Source organism: Cetorhinus maximus, chromosome 23 (assembly GCF_964194155.1).
Source record: "Cetorhinus maximus chromosome 23, sCetMax3.hap1.1, whole genome shotgun sequence".
NCBI lineage: Eukaryota > Metazoa > Chordata > Chondrichthyes > Lamniformes > Cetorhinidae > Cetorhinus > Cetorhinus maximus.
This window is the reverse complement of record NC_135901.1, coordinates 54,812,914-54,828,613: the sequence shown is the minus strand read 5'-3', so window position 1 is coordinate 54,828,613 and position 15,700 is coordinate 54,812,914. Positions and strand designations below refer to the sequence as shown.

The 15,700-nt window shown below is 45.6% G+C and overlaps 1 protein-coding gene, 1 long non-coding RNA gene and 2 other non-coding genes across 4 annotated transcripts in view; 3 read left to right on the top strand and 1 right to left on the bottom strand.

Moving 5' to 3' along the window:
- The window catches only part of LOC144698056 (uncharacterized), a 136,661-nt gene extending 132,886 nt beyond the window's left edge, over window positions 1-3,775 (top strand). Inside the window, exons 5-6 of the mRNA XM_078569987.1 lie at window positions 2,584-3,171; window positions 3,620-3,775. Of these exons, the coding sequence (XP_078426113.1) occupies window positions 2,584-3,171; window positions 3,620-3,775 (744 nt within the window). The remainder of the gene's footprint in view (window positions 1-2,583; window positions 3,172-3,619) is intronic.
- A 607-nt stretch (window positions 3,776-4,382) lies between these two features.
- LOC144698348 (uncharacterized) lies at window positions 4,383-7,974 on the bottom strand. The gene is made up of 3 exons (XR_013580503.1): window positions 7,858-7,974; window positions 6,424-6,529; window positions 4,383-5,430 (listed from the first exon to the last, which is right to left on the bottom strand). It is a non-coding gene; the product is annotated as an uncharacterized LOC144698348 (long non-coding RNA).
- Window positions 7,975-11,838: 3,864 nt separating this feature from the next.
- trnak-cuu (transfer RNA lysine (anticodon CUU)) lies at window positions 11,839-11,911 on the top strand. The gene has a single exon. It is a non-coding gene; the product is annotated as a tRNA-Lys (tRNA).
- A 2,903-nt stretch (window positions 11,912-14,814) lies between these two features.
- Window positions 14,815-14,887, top strand: trnat-cgu (transfer RNA threonine (anticodon CGU)). The gene has a single exon. It is a non-coding gene; the product is annotated as a tRNA-Thr (tRNA).
- The last annotated feature ends 813 nt before the right edge of the window (window positions 14,888-15,700 follow it).

Sequence of the window (15,700 nt, the reverse complement as noted above, 5' to 3'; positions counted from 1 at the left end):
GTGTGGTGATCACTGGTTTGCACAGACCTAGATGTTCTGTGTTTGTCTGTGACATCATCACACATCGACAATTACGCTGTGACATCATCACACATCGACAATGACAGGGTGACGTCACCCCACTCCCAATGTATTTCCTCAACTGGGAGATTTTTCTCTGACTCCAGTGCTTCTGATATCATTCTAGCTGCAGGATCCAGCAGGAGAGTTTAATATTGCAAACTCTGAACTTATTTCAGAGCTGCATGTTTTTGACCATTCATCTACAATCGAGACCTTTAATGCTGTGCTCTGTTATCTGTAAGAGGTTTCATGCCTCAGGGGCTGGTGTGACTTCTTTACTGCGGATCTAAATCCATGTTCATCCATTCCTCTGTTTCACCTCTGCCCTCCCTGATCACCTCTCTGCCATTGTCTAACTTCCTCTGTCTCTAATAATGGGTGTATTTTAGCTCCATTTAGGATTTTACTGTTACTTATGCCGACAGTGTCTAAATGAAGTTTCCATCGCTCCCCAACCCTGACCATGTGCTGATGAATTACCAGCTTTACATTCCCATCTTTCATAGTCAGGAATTGCCTTTCCTGCTCTATAGTCCATTTCTCTTCCACTTCTGAGCTTATATTGGCCATCAAATTCTGTGTAATTTTTATTCTCTGTAATTCATTCTGCATGGCCTGAAATATTAGCTCTGTTTCTTTCTCCACAGACACCACCATATATTGCCAATCCCCAGTCGCCTGTGGAGAAGATGATGTTTCACCTTCTTGAATCGCTGCAGTCCGTGTGGTGAAGCTGCTCCCACAATGCTATTAGGTAAGGAGTTGCAGGTTATACACCCAGCGATGATGAAGGAACAGTGATATATGACAGATTATTGTATTTATATCGCACTTTCAATGTAAGACAATATTCCAAGGCATTTCACAGAAATGTTGCAAAACAAGGTTTGGCACTGAGCCACATGAGGAGATATTAGGGCAGGTGACCAAAAGCTTGGTCAAATGGGTCGGTTTTAAGGAGCATCTTAAAAGGGAGAAAGAGAGGTGGAGAAGTTTAGGGAGGAAATTCCAGAGCTTGTGGCCAAGGCAAATGAAAGAATGGTCACCAATGGTGGAGCGATTAAAATCAGGAATTCTCAGGAGGCTGGAATTAGAGGAGCTGAGATACCTCAGAGGGTTGTGAGGCTGGATTGCAGAGATAGGGAGGGTGAGACCCTGGAGGAATTTGAAAATACGGATGAGAAATTTAAAATTTTGCTTCTTATCCTGGAGCCTTTGTAGGTCGGTGAGCACACGGGTGATGGGTGAACAAGACTTGGTGCGAGTAAGCACACGGACAGCAGAGTTTTGGATGACCTCAAGATTACAGGGAGGGTGAATGTGGGAGGCCGGCAGTGAGTGCGTTAGGATAGTTAAGACTAGAGGTAACAAAGGAATGGCTGAGAGTTTCAGCAGCAGATGAGCTGAGACTGGGCTGGAAATAGGTGGTCTTGTGACATCTTATGATGTGGATATGTGGTTGGAAGCTCATCTTGGGGTGAAATATTTCACCATGTTTGTGAACAGTCTGGTTCAGTCTCAGACAGTTGTCAGGAGAGGGATGGAGTCGGTGGATAGGGAGTGGAGTTTGTAGCGGGGACTAGAAGACAATGGCTTCAATCTTCTCAATATTTAAATGGAGGAAATTTCTGTACATCCAGTACTGGATGTCAGACAAGCCAGGATGGTGTGTGACTTGGAGGGGAACTTGGAGGTGATGGTGTTCACATACACCTGTTACCCTGGTCCTTCTAGGTGGTGGAGGTTGAGGGTTTGGGAAGTTTTGTCAAAGTTCTGGTTTAGTTGCAGATCTATAACAACCCTCTCCTCACCCCCTACCTCTCCAACTCCCCTTCTCTCTCTGCCTCTCCCACTCCCCTTCTCTCTCTGCCTCTCCCACTCCCCTTCTCTCTCTGCCTCTCCCACTCCCCTTCTCTCCCTGCCTCTCCCACTCCCCTTCTCTCTGTGCATCTCCAACTCCCCTTCTCTCCCTGCCTCTCCTTCCCTTCTCTCTCTGCCTCTCCCACTCCCCTTCTCTCTCTGCCTCTCCTAATCCCCTTGTCTCTCTTTCTCTCTCTCACATAGAATTCTCCAGCCCAGTGGGTTGTGGATGCTCCATCATTGAATATATTTCAGGCTGAGATGGAGAGATTTTTGGTCTCTCAGGGAGTCGAGGGATATGGGGAGTGGGCGGGAGAGTGGAGTGAAACCCAAATTCAGCCACGATCATGTTGAATGATGGAGCAGGCTCGACAGGATGTCAGGACTTCTCTTGATCCTACTACTTATGCTCCTAAAGAGACCAGAGTCCTGTGAAGGCCCAGACTGGGTGGCAGGTTCCCTTCCCTGAAGGACATTAGTGAACCAGTTGGGTTTTTATGACAATCCAGCAGTTTTCATGGTCACTTTTTCCTCGTGTCGGCCCCACAAATTCCCAGATTCATTCAGCTCAATTTCACAACCTGCCTTTGTGTTTTTGTGGGTTCTCTCTCACTCCCTTTTTTCTGTTTTAAATCAATTTCACAGGGTATTAGAAGGGGAGGATTTGCAGTCGGGAAACTGAAACCAAACATCACATCAGGATCTGACGGAGTCGCCCTATTGAACATGGACGGACAAAGCACCGTTCACAGTGGGGAGACACCGTGGAAATGTGGGGATTGTGGAATGGGATTCAGATTCCCGTCTGAGCTGGAAACTCATCGGCGCACTCACACTGGGGAGAGACCGTTCATCTGCTCCCTATGTGGGAGGGGATTTACTCGATCGTCCAGCCTGCTGAGACACCAGCGAGTTCACACTGGGGAGAAGCCGTTCGCCTGCCCCGAGTGTGGGAGTAGATTTATGCGACCATCAGGGCTGGTACAACACCAGCGAGTTCACACTGGGGAGAGACCGTTCACCTGCCCAGAGTGTGGGCAGGAGTTCACCCGATCATCAGGGCTGCATCAACACCAGCAACTTCACACAGGGGAGAGACCGTTCACCTGCTCCCAGTGTGGGAAGGGATTCACTGAGTCATCCTTCCTGCTCAGACACCAGCAAGTTCACACAGGGGAGAGACCATTCACCTGCTCCCAGTGTGGGAAGGGATTCACTGAGTCATCCTTCCTGCTGAGATACCAGCGAGTTCACACTGGGGAGAGACCGTTCACCTGCTCCGAGTGTGGGATGGGATTCGTTCAATTATCGACTCTGCTGACACACCAGCGAGTTCACACTGACGAGAGACCTACTAATGGAAAAAGTGCCTTCCTATCCACCCAACTATGCCCCTCATAATCTTATACACCTCTATCAGGACCCCTTCGCTGCTCTTGGGAAAACAACCCCAGCCTATCCAATATTTCCTCATAGCTCAGACCCTCCAGCCCGGGCAGTATCCTGGTAAATCTCCTCTACACCCTCTCCAGTGCAATCACATCCTTCCTATAATGTAGTGACCAGAACTCGGCCGGCCGACTGCAGTGTTTTCCGAGGAGAGGCGGTCTGCAATGCAGAAGTTTGTGAGGCTCTTTTTTAGGGTGTCCTTGTATCGGTTGTACTGACCACCTTGATGTTGTTTGCCCTGAGACAGTTCCCCATGGAAGATCAGCTTGGGAATTCTGTGATTGTCCATGTGGGAAACATGGCCTGGCCATCGGAGCTGAATTTTCTGGAGGGTAGTCTCCAAGCTGTTGAACCCAGCGTGATGGAGAACCTCGTTATTTGTGATTTTTGTCCTGCCATCTAATTCTCAGGATGGACCTCGGGTGTCTTTGCTGGAAGTGTTCCAGAGCTTTGATGTGGCTCCAAGAGCAGACCCAGGATTCTGCTCCATACAGCAGGGTGGTCAGGACAATGGCCTGGTAAAGTTTGATTTTAGTTTTCAGTTTAATGCCATGCTGCTTCCAGACAGATAATACCATGGATTTAGACTAGATTGCACAGGAGGTCACGGGATATACAGCAAAGATTCAGGCCATTCAGCCCAATCAGTCCATGCTGGTGTTTACGCTCCACGCGAGCCTCCTCCCATTTTTTCTCAGCTAAATCTACCAATGTAATCATCTATTCCCTTCTTTCTCTTAGAGCTATCCATTTCCCCCTGAAATGCACCTATTTTATTCACTTCCTGATGCAAATTCTATGCAATTCATCCCGTCCCGAGAGGATGGATCTTTGTCCCAGTGGGCGAGTGGAAGGGAGGGAAGCAGCAGAGGCAGCTGATCGGATTGTCTCAATCTTAGTGACAAAGAAGCTCCATGAGATCCTCACACTTGTTGCTGGAGGTGAGGATGGAGGAGACAGGGGAGAGGGTGAGTCCTTCAAAAGAAATAACTTGTGTTAAAGGTACTAAAAAGACTCAATACACTGTATATAACACACAGCACTTCAAAAATACAAATGGCCCCCTATAACTGGGCTGGGGTTTATGAAGATCAACAGAAACCGACCCCAGTGAACATGGTTCAATCCTGGATGTGATTATCAGCAAATCCCAATCACTGTAGTTACTTGTGAACGTGTTGGTGCCTCAGCAGGTTGGATGATCGAGTGAATCCCTTCCCACACTCCGTACAGGTGAACGGTCTCTCCCCAGTGTGAATTTGCTGGTGTACCGTAAGGTCAGATGACCATCTGAACCCAGTCCCACAGTGAGAGCACCTGAACGGTCTCTCGTCAGTGTGAACACGTTGATGGGACATCAGGTTCCCGGAACTTTTGAAGCACTTCCCGCAGTCTGGGCATCTAAAAGTTTTCTCCCCAGTGTGAACCCGCTGGTATTTCAGCAGGATGGATGGATCAATGAATCCCTTACCACACTCGGAGCAGGTGAATGGCCTCTCCCCAGGGTGAATTTGCTGGTGTCTCAGCAGGCTGTATAACTGAGTGAATCTCTTCCCACACTCTGAGAAGGTGAAGGGTCTTTCACCAGTGTGAGTGTGTTGGTGTCTCAGCAGGTTAGATACACTAATGAATCCCTTCTCACACTCGGAGCAGTTGAACGGCCTCTCCCCGTTGTGAACTCACTGGTGTGTCAGGAGGTGGTGTAACTGAGTGAATCCCTTCCCAAACTCGGAGCAGGTGAATGGTCTCTCCCCAGTGTGACTGCGTCGATGAGTTTCCTGGTCAGACGGGTAAGTGATTCCCTTCCCACAGTCCCAACATTTCCACGGTTTCTCATCGCTATAACTGCATTTATGTTCTGACAGGCCAGATGATCGGCTGAAGCCTCGTCCACACACAGAACACGTGTATGGTTTCTCCCCACTGTGAACGGTGCTTTTTCCTTCCATGTTCAAAATCCGAAGATATTCAGTTTACGATAAATTGGGCGACTCCGTCAGATCCTGATGTGATGTTTGGTTTGAGTTTCCCGACTGCAAATCCTCCCCTTCTAATCCCCTGTGAAACTGATTTAAAACAGAAAAAAGGGAGTGAGAGAGAACCCACAAAAACACAAAGGCAGGTTGTGAAATTGCGCTGAATGAATCTGGGAATTTGTGGGGCCGGCACGAGGAAAAAGTGACCATGAAAACTGCTGGATTGTCATAAAAACCCAACTGGTTCACTAATGTCCTTCAGGGAAGGGAACCTGCCACCCGGTCTGGGCCAACACTGGCCTCTATGGAAAGAGAGAGTGAGAGAGAGAGAGAGAGAGAGGTAGGTAGCGCAGGAGGCGAAGGAGATGGATTGTTTATATCTATAACATAAGCAGAACTTTGACGGAATCTTCCAATCCCTCAACCTCCACCCCCAGAAGGACCAGGGTAGCAGGTGTATGTGAGCATCATCGCCTCCAAGTTCCCCTCCAAGTCACACACCATCCTGGCCGGCCTCCCACTTTCAACCTCCCTGTAACCTTGAGCTCATCCAAAACTCTGCTGCCCGTGTGCTTACTCACACCAAGTCTTGTTCACCTATCACCCATGTGCTCACTGACCTACAAAGGATCTAGGATAAGAAGCACCTTCATTTTAAAATTCTCATCCACTTTTTGAAATTCCATGTTGGTCTCGCTCCTCCCTATCACTGTAATCCAGCCTCACAACCCTCTGAGATGTTTGTGCTCCTTTCGTTCAGACCTGCTGAGCATTCTGTCAGTTTCCATGGCCCCAAGCTCTGGAATTTTCTCCCCAAACCTCTCTTCCTCTCTACTTCATTTTTCTCCTTTAAGACACTGCTTAAAACCTACCTCTTTGACCAAACATTTGGTCACCTGGCCTAATATCTCCTTATTTGTCTCAGTGTCAAACCTTGCTTTTAATATTTCTGTGAAATGCCTTGGAACATGGTCTTACATTAAAAGTGCCATATAAATCCAAATTGTTGCTGTTGATTTGGACATATATCACTGTTCCTTCATCATCGCTGGGTGAATAACCTGTAACTCCTTACCTAACAGCATTGTGGGATCATCTTCACCACATGGACTGCAGCGGTTCAAGAAGGTCAAACATCATCTTCTCCACAGGTAACTGGGGATCACAATAGATGCTGGTATCTGTGGAGAGAGACAGAGTTAACGTTTCAAGGTGTGCAGAATGATTTTTCTAAATTCATGTGGGCATCACTCAGGCCAGCATTCAGAGGGCAGTTAAGAGTCAACCACTGCTGTGGTGTGGAGTCACGTGTAGGCAAGACTAAGGACGGCAGATTTCCTTCCCTAAAGGGCATTAGTGAACCAGGTGGGTTTTTAGGACAATCATCATCGGTCATCATTAGACTTTTAATTCTAGATTTTTTAAATGGAATTGGAATTCCACCATCTGCCATGACGGGATTTGAATCCGGGTCCCCAGGGTATTGTCCTGGGTCTCTGGATTACTCGTCCAGTGACAACACCATTACACCATCGCCTCCTCCCAAGGAGTAAAAATGGTGTAGAATTTGATGGTCAATATAAGCTCAGAAGTGGAATAGAAATGGACTATAGGTCAGGAAAAGCAATTCCTGACTATGAAAGATACTGTGGGAAGATAAAGCTGGGAAGCCAGCAGCACATGGTCGGGGGGTGGACAGTGGTGGAAACTTCATTTAGACACAATCGACAGTAGTAACAGTAAAATACTAAACATAACTCAAATACATCCATTATTAGAGACAGGGGAAGTTAAAAAATTACAGAGAAGTGATCAGGGAGGGCAGAGGTGAAACAGAGCAATGGATGAACATGGATTCAGATTCACAATAAAGGAGCAACACCAGCCCCAGAGCCATGGAGCGTCTCACAGATGCAGAGCATAGAACTAAAAGCTCTAAATTGTAGGTGGATGGTGAAAAACAGTCAACTCTGAAACAGTTTCAGTTTTCAACTTTAAACTCTCCTGCTGGATTCTGCAGCTGAAAAGATATCAGAAGCACTGGAGTCAGAGAAAAATCTCCCAGTTGAGGAAATACCCGGGGAGCGGGGTGATGTCACCGTGTAATTGTCGATGTGTGATTATGTCGCAGTGTAATTGTCGATGTGTGATGATATCACAGACACGAATACAGAACATCTGGGTCTGTGCAAACCACTGATCACCACACATTGTGAAGGATGTGAGAGTATAGAGGAGATTAACCAGAATGGTTCGAGAGATGGGTTTTATCTGTAAAATGAGGTTCGAGAAACTGGGGTTGTTCTCCTTGGAGTAAAGGAGATTGAGGGGAGATTTGATAGAGTGTACAGGATTATGAAAGGTAGTTAAATAAAAGCTGTTCCCATTAGCTGATTATGAAAGGATTAAGGGACAGAGTTTTAAGATTTTGGGCAAGATCCACAAGGGGGATGCCAGGAAGAGATTTTTTTACTAAGTGACTGGTAATGACCTGGAACTCAATGCTTACATTCAAAGGCTGACGATATTCAGGTCCTGGTGAAACGAGTGACTTTCAGATTTTGACGTGATGTTTGGTTTTGGTTTCTCATCTCTCTCAAGTTTGCCCTCCTCTTCTAACATCCTGTAAATAGAGTTTACAAAATCCATCAGTCACTCCCGAACAGAAATTCAGAAAGGCCAAACGTTTCTACTGGTAAGAGTTTGCTGTGTGTAAATCCTCCCCTTCTAACCCCCTGGAAAAGGAGTTTCCAAAATCCATCCCTGTCAGTCCAGGATAGAAATGCACAACATTCTCTTCTCCTGCTACCTGGACCAGGATGACCGCGCATGCGCCATGCTGCACTTTGCCCCCTATAAAGATGGCGTCCGTTACCCCGGGCCTGGCGAAGGGAGAAATCCAGACTTTTTCGGCCCGATCTCTGCAAACACAAGAGCGGTACCTTGCTATTTGGCATCTGAGGCCTGCATTGTGTCTTTATGAAGCCACCATGCCCACTCCGCTGGCTCCATTCCTCCTCACACACCCACTAACACTGTTAGTTTGCTCCGCTCGACCTTCTCTTACCTGCTCTGAGCAGCTTCAGTCACAGACTAGCACTGCGCATGCTCATAAAACAGACCGAAATGCGCATGCCCCAGCACACTCCGCAATGCGCACGCGCAGGAATCTGCTGAGGTGAGGATAGGGCACATTCTGTCTTGCAGTGAAACCTGGGTCTCCGCTCCGCCATTGAAAACCCATATTGTAGAACAGAAACCTATGTCCTGTAATCAGAATACGATGGGTGACATAGGGGCAAGACATAAAATTGTTGAATCAATTGATGCAGCGGCCAAATTACTCAGGGTTCCACCACAATTCTCTCCTGGATATAATGATCCTACAGTGACATCTGAACTCAGTGCAGTCCCAGTGAAGCTCAATGCAAACTGGAGGAACAGCACCTCATCTTCCGACTAGGCACTTTACAGCCTTTCGGACTGAATATTGAATTCAACAACTTTAGATCTTGAACTCCCTCCTCCATCCCCACCCCCTTTCCGTTTCTTCCCCCTCCCTTTTGTTTTTTCCAATAATTTACATAGATTTTTCTTTTCCCACCTATTTCCATTATTTTTAAATCTATACCTTTTATGCCCTGTTAGTCTTATTTAACCTCACTCCCACTAGAGCTGTACCTTGTGTGTCCTGCCATCCATTCTTAATTAGCACATTCTTTTAGATAATATCACCACCTTCAACACCTCTTTGTTCTTTTGTCTCTGACATCTTTTGATTATCTGCTCCTATCACTGCTTGCTTGTCCCTACAACCAACCCCCACCGCCACTTCTCTCCCCCCACCCCCCACCTTAAACCAGCTTATATTTCTCCGCTCTCCTAATTTTACTCAGTTCTGTTGAAGGGTCATGAGGACTCGACACATCAACTTTGTTCTTCACCGCCGATGCTGCCAGATCTGCTGAGTTTTTCCAGGTAATTCTGTTTTTGTTTTGGATTTCCAGCATCCGCAGTTTTTTGTTTTTATCTCAGCAGATGGGGTGAGCTCCTGACTTTTCCCCCTATACATGGAACATTTAAACTGTGTCTTGCCAGTATCAATTCTCTGATTGTGGATCAAATCCTTTGAACTTTTAAAGTTGGAGTGTTAACGTATAGGCAAACTGAATAAAGCCCTTTGTACATGAGAAGTATCTGAATGGTCTCCCACCAGCAAAACTGTGTTGCCGTGTCAGTAAATGGGATGAGAGTGAATTCCTTTCCAATTCCAGCTGGTGAACAATCTGTTTACAGTGTGAATTTACCTACACATTTTGAGCTCAGACATGATTTCGAAATCGACTGGTAATGGGTTCCACATTCTTAGCACGACATAAGAAAAAGGAGCAGGAGTAGGCCATTCGGCCCCTCAAGCCTGCTCCGCCATTTAATAAGATCATGGCTGATCTGATAGTCACCTGAAATCTGTACCCCACCTATCTCCGACAACCTGTCACCCCCTTGCTTGCCAAGAATATATCCAACGCTGCCTTAAAAATATTTAAAGACCCTGCTTCCAGAGCCTTTTCAGGAAGAGAGTTCATAAGTTTCACGACCCACTGAGAGAGAAAAAATCGCCTCATCTCCGTTTTAAATGGGTGACCCTTTATTTTTAAACAGCGATCCTGAGTTCTAGATTCTCCCACAAGAGGTAACATCCTCTCCAAACCCGCCCTGTCAAGTACTGCTCAGGGTCTTATATGTTTCACGAATCAGGAAAAGAAAAGCAAAGCAAAGCACATGCTGGTTACCTGAAATAAAAACAGAAAATGCTGGAATTCTCAGCAGACCTTGTAGCGTCTGTGGAGAGAGAGACATCGTTTTCATTTCAGGTCTGTAGCCTTTCATTAGAACTGCACTGCATCTTGAATGTTAATTAAGCCTCTCAATCCAAAGATGCTGCCAGATGTGGTCAGGGAGCTCAAGAAGGAAATGAAAATCCCCTTTGAGGAATGGAATCCAATGCAAATGAAGGGTGAACCAGAGACAGTCAAGGCACCTTTCCCTTCTTTAAGATGCTGGAACATTGTCTCTGATGTTATCAGTGAAATTAACTGATCTAAGACATTGAAAGGATTCTTGTTACTGCACATCAGGAATTCAAACCTAATATCGGCTTCGGGACAATCAGAATACTTGGTAACAGACAAGACAATGAAAGGCTCGAAGGGAAATGGCACCGGTTGTAGGGGAGCTGGTTCCCAGTGACATGGATGTGTCTGTAGTGGGTGGGATCAGACTGTTTCCATGTGTCCATAATGAATGTCTCACCCTTTATTTTAGAAGAGTAAAACTGATAGAGCGCAACAGCAATCTGGGTAGTGGCAATCTGAAGATTATACTCACTGACACCCTGGTTGGGCTACCTTGTCAGTTAGGTTTGTGTAAGTGTCTGTGACGCAATTGTTCAGCGTGTTTGCCTGATAACTGAAAGGTTGGTGATTCAAAACCACCCAGAGGGTGAAGGTTTTTACTGTTTTTCCCCCTCATCACCAATCATTGCCACGCAGTTCCGGGTTGTCATTGGGTACTTGGGCTGCAAGATAACATCCCCCAAACGGTGGCAGGTCTTTTGTTGTCCAGTGAGCTCCCACAAAAACAGCTTCTTTTTAAAATTACGTTTTCTGTCAAATACAATGAGAAAAGATTTGGACCCACTCTGTACCTTCATCTAACCCATTAGAAATCCATGGAATTGTTGGAATCAAACGAACCCATCAATTATTCTCTCTTCCTCAGCTCCACAGTGAGTGAGACAGGGAAAAGCAGAAAAGCAGCAATATTCCGGCCCCGCCCTCTCCAATCACCCGCTGCCAGCAGAAAGCAGCAACTGCAGCTTCAATCAGCGGGTTACTACCCATCCCTGGGACACAAGACACCCAAACCCGGGCCAAACCTCCCAATACACCGAGCACAGGCTCAGGAAAATGCAGGTACAATATATCCCGGTCACTAAACCTCCGAGCAGCATTTACAGAATACCCAAGTGAGTGAGGCACAAATAAAAGTCACACAAACTTTCTAATTCTTTTCACTGTAAAATTCCTTCATTTTATTGAAAAGCTGACTGTTGTGAATCTGAAAATGAGCACCATGGGATTTGTGTTACCGAGTGACTTGTTTTCCATTGTTTGTCCGTCAGGTTTGCAATTCAGGTTGTGTTGGATAATGAAGTGAACCTGATTTCAAAATGAGGGCAGAAAGCAGGTAAATATTAAATGCAGGAGAAAATCCTGAGGAAAATGGATCAGAGTATTTGGAAGGAGGTGCAGATAAGAAGTGGAAGATGTGAATGATGTTATTGATGATTGAGAGGAATGCATGGCAGCCTTGGGGCTTTTGCAGGCCGATTCTGTTCCGCGCTTTAAAATTCCGACCAAGCTGAGGTATCAGGTGGAAAGCAACAGGTTTATCCATGTATGTTGGGATACGAAACAATTTTTCATATGCCCGGCTAGCTCAGTCGGTAGAGCATGAGACTCTTAATCTCAGGGTCGTGGGTTCGAGCCCCACGTTGGGCGCTGTAATATTTTAAAAACCTGATTAAGAGTCGTACGGTCTGGAAACATTTACCCTGTTTCTCCCTCCAGCTGCTGAGTTTTTCCAGCAGTTTCTGTGTTTGTTGCAGATTTCCATCATTCACAGTAATTTGCTTTAATCTTTTTACTTTTAAATCTTGTTGCTTTAAAAAACACCAACTAATCACTGCGGCTCCTGTGAAACTTACAAGGCAGAAATTCACCACTGAAAGCAACCGACACACGTCAAATTCAAAGCACTTTATTGTCGCATCACTTCCTGCTTCTGTCCCTGTCTCGCCCCCAGCTCCCTCTGCCCGTCCAACCCCCAAGTCAATTAGCTGTCGATGCAGACAGTCTGTTCGCGGGAATGGGTAAAACTCGTGGGTAAAGAGACACCTGGATCTCATCATCCTGGTTCTCCCAGATACTGATTACAGGAATGTGCACAGTCCCGATTATCCACAGTCACTCTCTCCTCCCAGTTGTTCAGCTTTGAAATTGATTTTCACACTGGATTTCAATGTGAAGAAAGCAAAGCTGTGATAAGCTCATATTGTTCAGCAGATGTACTGCAAGAAGGTGTATAACAGGCTGATGATAACAGTTCTCTTTGGTCGCGGTGAGCTCCAGTGAAGGATTGGCACCATTAATGTGTTGCTCAATTGGTCTCGTGACAAATCCCGTGCTGGAAATGACAAGAAAACTCGCTGAATTTGCTCCGTGTTTTGGTTTCAGACGAGCCGAATACAAGGTAAGAAAGTACATCTCGCTGGTGCGGGTTAGAAAATGGCAGAATGACCCGTGCTGTTGGTAAACATAAAATTATAGAAAGTTACAGCACAAAGAGGCCATTCGGCGGGGCGTGCTGATTTCAAAGAGCAGTAGTGATTGGTTGATCCATCAGGAGTGATATTTGTGCCAGTGTAAACAGGAGGCAGCAAAATTCGCACTTCTCCCACCCATATTTTGCCTCACACCAACATTTCTATAGTCAGTGCTTTGCAAACAGTCCTTCTCTTCTCCTCTTCCTTCACTACCACTCACGAGTGTGATGTTTTCCAGATCTGAGGCAAAACTTAAACTCTCACTCCTCTGATTCTGGTGGAGTTTTTAAACGTTTCCAATCAATGATTGATCGACACTCGTTTGGACAAACTGACATTCCCTGACCGGGAATCGAACCCGGGTAGCGGCGGTGAGAGCGCCCAATCCTGACCACTAAACCACCTGCGAAGTTACTGCAACACTTTTCGATTCGGCTTATCTATGCTGCTTTTGCCTATTGTTTTTCAGTTCAGATTTCATTCACCACAAAACTGCTTGTTTAGGTTCAAGATAAACGACTTCTTCAGCCAATGAAAACAACGGTTGCTGTGAGCTGGAACATGAAATTGACAGTGAGGTGAAATAGTCCCACAAGCCGCTCATGTGCAACTTTCAATTTCCAAAACCCTCCGCCCTATTCGCTGTTGGTCCAATGGAAGCGCCGATCCCGAGTCACTGGACATCAGGGAAACTACCAGTAAGGCTTGACATTTGGATTATGGAGGCAACTTTTGACTTTTTTTTTATTCCCGATCTCCTTCACCAGAGACAACTTTCTCCGACCAAATGGTCTGTTTAAATTGAACACAAGTGACTTCTTCACCAATGAGAAGAACCATTGCTGTTAGCTGGAACATGAAATCGATACTTTCCTCCTTTAAGACAGTTCTTAAAGCCTCCCCCTTTGACCGAGCATTCAGTCACCTGAACGAATATGAGGCTCGGTGTCACACTTTGTTATATAATGCTCCTGGGGAACGCCTTGTGACGTTTCATTAGGTTAAAGGCGCTTTATATATACAAGTTTTTGTTGTTGTAGGATAAACATAGAAAGGGCCAATCTCCTGTTTTATCTTTCACGCTGATACTTTTCTCACCGATATTTTAACCTGAACTAATGTGAATCAAGTTTGCGACGTTAAAAACGTTTTCACCCCCTCAGGGAACTGAACCACATTGACAATCACAGAGGAACAGACACAGGGGTATACACCGAGAGTGACAGAGGCCTAAGGAGAGACACACACCCAGCAAGCAAGGCTGTCACCAACTTGGCTCAGTGTTTGTTCCATTTCCGAAAGCAAATTCCCTGAATGTTGACAAATGAATGGGAATCAAAAAATACAGATGTATTTGGATGGGTTTCCTTCTAATTAACTGATAATTAATTTGGTTAAAATCACAAATGGTGAAAACTTTACTCAGCAGGATTCCAACCCTCGTGTTCATATTTACAACAAACGTAAACTATCAAACTTTCACTCACACTCAAATAAACAAGCTTGGATAATGCTCTTGCCAGGTTTAACACCGCAGCTCCATCATATGTGAAGTGAATATGAGCCCCACTCGCCTCTATAAACCCTGCGCTGTAAAGATCCCAATATAAATAGTTGTGGGGGAAAGGCGGGTGTGTGGAATTGATTGAGTTGCTCTTCCAGAGAGCCAGCACAGACACGATGGGCAGAATTACTTATTTTGTCGCCATCTCTGATTTGATAAGAACACATTTGAGCTCTGGTGCAGCTGTTACTCATACCTCAATGTTTAAGGTGATGGATTTGAAATGCAGGTTTGAATCCTGCTGACTACAGTTCCCATTATTCCTCATTTTAACCAGGTGCCACCAACCTCATCCCTGCGGCTCCTGTGAAACTGACAAGGCGACAAGCGGCAGAAATTCATCACTGAAAGTAACTGACACACATCAAATTCTGTCTCTTTCATGTCGCATCTTTTAACTTTCTGTTCTCCCTCTCAGATGTTTCCAGGCAGGTCAAATGTCATTTGTCTGGAACTTTACCCTGGTCCTCGTCCACTGATTATGGTCAACTTTCCGTGCATTGTAGTTGGCAATTGGCTCCATAGCTCAGTGGTTAAAGCACTGGTCTCGTAAACCAGGGGTCGCGAGTTCAACTCTTGCTGGAGCCTGTGGTTAAGGTTTAGTTGATGAAACCAAGTTCTGTGGAAAAGTGGGCGATGGGCTGGACAATGAGAGGCTGCAAAGTTAGATGGGTCAGGTGATTGGATGCAAGACAGCAGGAAATGTGGCAAGTCTGAAGTTACACGCTTGGTCTTAAAAATAATCTTTTAAAAAACCAACAAGGCAGCGCATTTTTCAAAAGCTGAGAAAGTTATGTTCTGGTGTTCAAAGAGACTTTTTGTACAAGGAACACAGAAGTTGCATCAGTCTGTGTAGTACCATTGGTCAGTGCATTCGGCTGTTAACTAAAAACTTGGTGGTTCAAAAGCACTCAAAGACGAAGCATTCAATGTTTTCCCTCCCCCCTCCCCCTCCTCCCATCTCATCAAAATTCATTGCCACACACACCCAGGTTGTCAATGCCAGCAAGAAAAAATTCCACAAATGTTGCCAGTTCTGCTGTTCTGCAGTGATTTTCGAATCACGGAATCCTCGGTGTCTAAAGCAAATGTGATAACCACAACACATCAAAAACAAGCGCAGCTCTTTGCAAACGACCGAGAATGTCAAACCGTGCAGTCTTAGTGCACTTCTGAACCTTGCTTTGTGGAAGTATAATTCGGCTGAAAACCTCAGCCATGCGGCAGAGAAATTGATCTAATGTTAGAATCATCAGATAACACACCACATCAGCAGCTCATTCAACACCTCAAACATGTGCGAACTATCTTATTGCAATTCGGCCCCCATCCTTCTCCAATCCTTAAGGACAGTGCATTTTCAGAATATCATTCAAAACCTGGGAAGTATAAATGTCACAT